Source organism: Fopius arisanus, unplaced genomic scaffold (assembly GCF_000806365.1).
Source record: "Fopius arisanus strain USDA-PBARC FA_bdor unplaced genomic scaffold, ASM80636v1 scaffold00046, whole genome shotgun sequence".
Lineage (NCBI taxonomy): Eukaryota > Metazoa > Arthropoda > Insecta > Hymenoptera > Braconidae > Fopius > Fopius arisanus.
In genome coordinates, this window is record NW_011887785.1 from 71635 (window position 1) to 75573 (window position 3939).

Genomic DNA, 3939 nt, shown 5'->3' on the forward strand with positions numbered 1-3939 from the left:
AATCTAGGCTCACAATAAACAATTACGTGCATTAATCTAGACGAAAATTGAATTTCAATTTTGCATTTTTTATTCTTTTCCAATCATAAATTCAATTTTATCTTCATAATTCAAGAATTTGAGAAATAATAGAATATAATCAGTTCGCTTTCTCATCTCGTGATTACCTCCGGAATCATTTAAATCAAGAGAATTATTTCCTAATTACGATTTCCCGGAATCTCTATTCGCAATTTCATTAATTAAAGACAAGAAATATGACTATAATACTCGATAAAAAATAAATAATCACAAATAACGAAAATAATAGAGGAATACAGAATAATTCCGTTTGACGACTTAACTTCGATATTATCGTCTAATTGAGTCCCTCAATGCTGTACATTCCCAATACAAAGATATTTGATATCCAGAAAGTCTTCAATTCCATGTGTAGATCCTTCCCTGCCAATCCCGGACTCCTTGACACCCCCAAAAGCAGCCTCAGCACAAGAAATGATCCCCTCATTAACCCCAATCATCCCCACCTCGAGTTTCTCAGTAACTCGAAAAATCTGTGACAAATCCTCAGAATAAAAATATCCAGCGAGTCCAACAGGAACACTATTAGCCATTTTAACGACATCCTCTTCAGATTTGAACCTGTGAATAACAGCAACAGGGCCAAATATTTCCTTTCCATAGATCTCCATGCTCTCATCAACATCAGTCAAGACAGTTGGAGCATAAAACAGCGGCCCAAGATTATCCAATCGTTTCCCGCCACAATGTAATTTTGCTCCCTTCTCCAGAGCATCATTCACCAAACACTCAATAGTTTCCACTTGACTGGATTTAATTAAGGGCCCATGAGTGATGCCCTCTAAGCTTCCATCCCCCATTTTAATTTCTCCAGAAATTTTCTCCTTGAATTTCTGGAGAAACTCATCAAACCGTTTGTCATGGACATAAAATCTATTGGCAGACACACAAGTTTGTCCTGTATTCCTGAATTTGCTGGCCATTGCTCCAGCAACAGCGAGATCCATATTGGCCTTCTCGAAGATGATGAAAGGAGCATTTCCTCCCAGCTCCAGACCAATTCTCTTGACAGTGGACGCACATTGGTTGTACAGAATTTTTCCAACAGCAGTGGATCCAGTGAAAGACAGGGCTCGAACGTCAGTGGATTCGCAGAGTAATTTACCAACGACTGCTGAATTTTTTGGACTCGTCGTGACGATGTTGATGACTCCGGGTGGAAAACCAGCGTCTTCCGCGAGTTTACCGAGGGCTAGAGCAGTGAGTGGAGTATCCTCTGATGGTTTTATGATACAAGTGCAACCAGCAGCAATTGCAGCACCAGCTTTACGGGTTATCATAGCGTGGGGGAAATTCCAGGGTGTGATAAGAGCTGCAACGCCTATTGGTTGTTTCAGAATAAGGAGTTTTCGGTTGCGCACGGGGGCCTGGAGAACTTCACCGTTTATTCGACGTGATTCCTCGGAGAACCACTCAACGAAGGAATTCCCGTATTTTATCTCGGCTCGGGACTCGGCTAGACTCTTCCCATTTTCTTTTGTCAGAATTTCTGCGAGTTCTTCAGAGCTCTGGAGCATCAGGTTGTACCAGCAACGGAGGAGATCACTTCGTTCCTTTGCTGTTGTTGTTCGAAACCTCTGGAAAGCTTTTTTTGCTGCGTCGATCGCTTGGGTCGTGTCCTCCACTGACATATCAGGTACTTCGGTGATGATCGAGTTGTTCACTGGATTGCAAACTGCGAAGGTCTCCCCAGTGGATGCTGGCACCCATTTTCCGTTGATGTAACCTTGACTCTTCAGTAGACTCATTGAACGGACAATCCTTGATGGGGTTGAACTGACGTGGAGAAGACGAGGTACTGAGAACATTGCTGATTTCTTTTTACTGGACCTTCAATGTCGAATTGTAGAAATAGTTTAATATATTTAGGAATCATCAATTCAAATTATTGTATTCTCAATTTTTTATTAAAGTATTTAAACATTGATAAATAAAATATTTGGAAATTACTCGATTGTCAAACTGTCAAGTGTCATTTCTCGAAAAATAAAAAAACGTAAATAATGCAGATAAATAGCTCATGATAATTAAATAATTATCAACAAAGCCCTTATGATTGTAGAGTCACTCTGTCATCCCAGGAAGATATTCCAGTCTTTATTCCTATTACTCCGATTTTAATAAAAATGTCTTTATATTTTTCTCTATATATTTTTTACTTACGAAGATTAAATATTTTTCGAGACTTACTCGCCTCTGAGTTCTCTTGATTCCAATTGTCGAATGATTTTAATATCCTCTGATTGTGATTCAACTTGATGGGGGGATGAAGTGAGAGATGGGGAAGTGGCTGTCAACCTTGGGATTTATTCATTTACTATTCTAGGTGGTACCATTTATATAGTGCACCAGCTGATGTCGCCCTAGTCTCGGTGCTCTCGGTGTAAACAAACATTTATCAATTAATCAACAATATTATCTTACTCTGCCAATATTGAGGTAATAAAATATTGTTGACGTTTGTCGTCTCGGGAATATGAATAATACTAAGAGAACGATTTATGTGGGTGAGTGGAACGATTCAATTAAATTTATCCCAAACTGTTGCTAACCTATAATAATTGTATATTCTTTTTTTTTAATTATGTAGTTTATCTGGAAGATTATCAGACATCACTTTGTTAAACAAATATTTTCATTGATTTTATTTTTTTTATGCAAAAATTTTCTGGTTCTGAAAATTGGAAAATTTTATGAAAAAAATTTTGCGGTTAAATGCATGATAAAATCATTTGTTATTAATTATCAGAATGGAAATAGAATTAATTTATAGAAATAGTGTAAAAATAGTTTTAGTCATGGAATTGAAAGACAATTAATAATGTCGGTTATGGATTTAATTATGTATTAATTTAAATGGTTTATTTGCAGGTGGTCTTGCTGAGGAGGTGGATGAGAAAATTCTCCATGCTGCATTCATTCCATTCGGTGAAATAGTTGATGTTCAGATACCCCTTGATTATGAATCAGAAAAACACAGGGGTTTCGCTTTTATTGAATTTGAATTGGCTGAGGATGCATTGGCCGCGATTGATAACATGGTAACAACAATTTTATTTCGAGTTAAAAAATATAATTGATAAGTACATTTTCGCGAGATGAGTTTTTCGCCGATATTTCAGAATTGAAGTAAGATAACGATTTGTTTGTACTAACATTTTTTATAGAAAAAGATGAGAGCTAGAAAAAAGATGTCTATGAAAATATCGTTATCTCTCTTGAATTTTGAGATATCGGGTAAAATCGGATTGGTCAGGTTTTTTAAGGTTCGAAAAATCTGGGACAAATCGGAGTAAAAATATCCAGGTAGGGCAGATCTCCAGATTTTTTTTCGTATCTTTCAGAATGATTCTGAATTATTTGGGAGGACAATACGAGTTAATATTGCCAAGCCCCAGAGGATAAAGGAGGGCTCATCGAAGCCAGTGTGGGCTGATGATATGTGGCTGCAAGAACATGCTGGGGAAACCCTCAGCAACGATGAAGGAGTCAAATCCGATGTTCCAGCGACGATAAAGGAAAAACGTAATCCCCAGGTTTATTTCGATATAACCGTTGGTAAACACGAGTTGGGGAGGATAATCATGATGCTGAGAGCGGATATAGTCCCCAGAACGGCCGAAAATTTTCGGTGCTTGTGTACCCACGAAAAAGGATACGGATATCAAGGGAGTACGTTCCATCGAGTCATTCCAGACTTTGTATCCTTTATTAAATCATCATATTAATTTTATATCTCAATTCCAAGAGTTAATCAATTTTTCATTCCACAGTTTTGTCTTCATAATTGAAAGATTATTATTATTATTCACCATAAAAATTTTAATTTCGATAAAATATTGAAATCCTTTCTTCACA

At 37.1% G+C, this 3939-nt stretch overlaps 2 protein-coding genes across 4 annotated transcripts; one reads left to right on the forward strand and one right to left on the reverse strand.

Moving 5' to 3' along the window:
- Positions 1-60: 60 nt before the first annotated feature.
- Ssadh (succinic semialdehyde dehydrogenase) lies at positions 61-2371 on the reverse strand. 3 transcript variants are annotated; one of them, XM_011306081.1, is made up of 2 exons: positions 2272-2371; positions 61-1911 (listed from the first exon to the last, which is right to left on the reverse strand). In XM_011306081.1, exon 2 carries the CDS (start codon positions 1887-1889, stop codon positions 372-374), a length of 1518 nt encoding a protein of 505 aa, XP_011304383.1. In that variant the 5' UTR covers positions 1890-1911; positions 2272-2371; the 3' UTR covers positions 61-371. The 3 variants fall into 3 exon arrangements, with proteins under 3 accessions (XP_011304383.1, XP_011304384.1, XP_011304381.1); XM_011306082.1 differs by having other exon boundaries at positions 2276-2365; XM_011306079.1 differs by having other exon boundaries at positions 2245-2358.
- A 51-nt stretch (positions 2372-2422) lies between these two features.
- LOC105267306 (peptidyl-prolyl cis-trans isomerase E) lies at positions 2423-3838 on the forward strand. Its single transcript, XM_011306078.1, has 3 exons — positions 2423-2588; positions 2953-3122; positions 3426-3838. The coding sequence occupies exons 1-3, from the start codon at positions 2558-2560 to the stop codon at positions 3807-3809; spliced, it is 585 nt and encodes a 194-aa protein (XP_011304380.1). The 5' UTR covers positions 2423-2557; the 3' UTR covers positions 3810-3838.
- Positions 3839-3939: the final 101 nt, after the last annotated feature.

Excerpts from the sequence above, each read along its gene's own strand:
- Ssadh (XM_011306081.1), bottom strand. The coding sequence starts at position 1,889 with ATGTTCTCAGTACCTCGTCTTCTCCACGTCAGTTCAACCCCATCAAGG.
- LOC105267306 (XM_011306078.1), top strand. The coding sequence starts at position 2,558 with ATGAATAATACTAAGAGAACGATTTATGTGG. Across the intron at positions 2,589-2,952 it reads TAAGAGAACGATTTATGTGG|GTGGTCTTGCTGAGGAGGTG; the intron begins GTGAGTGGAACG and ends GTTTATTTGCAG. Across the intron at positions 3,123-3,425 it reads TGGCCGCGATTGATAACATG|AATGATTCTGAATTATTTGG; the intron begins GTAACAACAATT and ends CGTATCTTTCAG.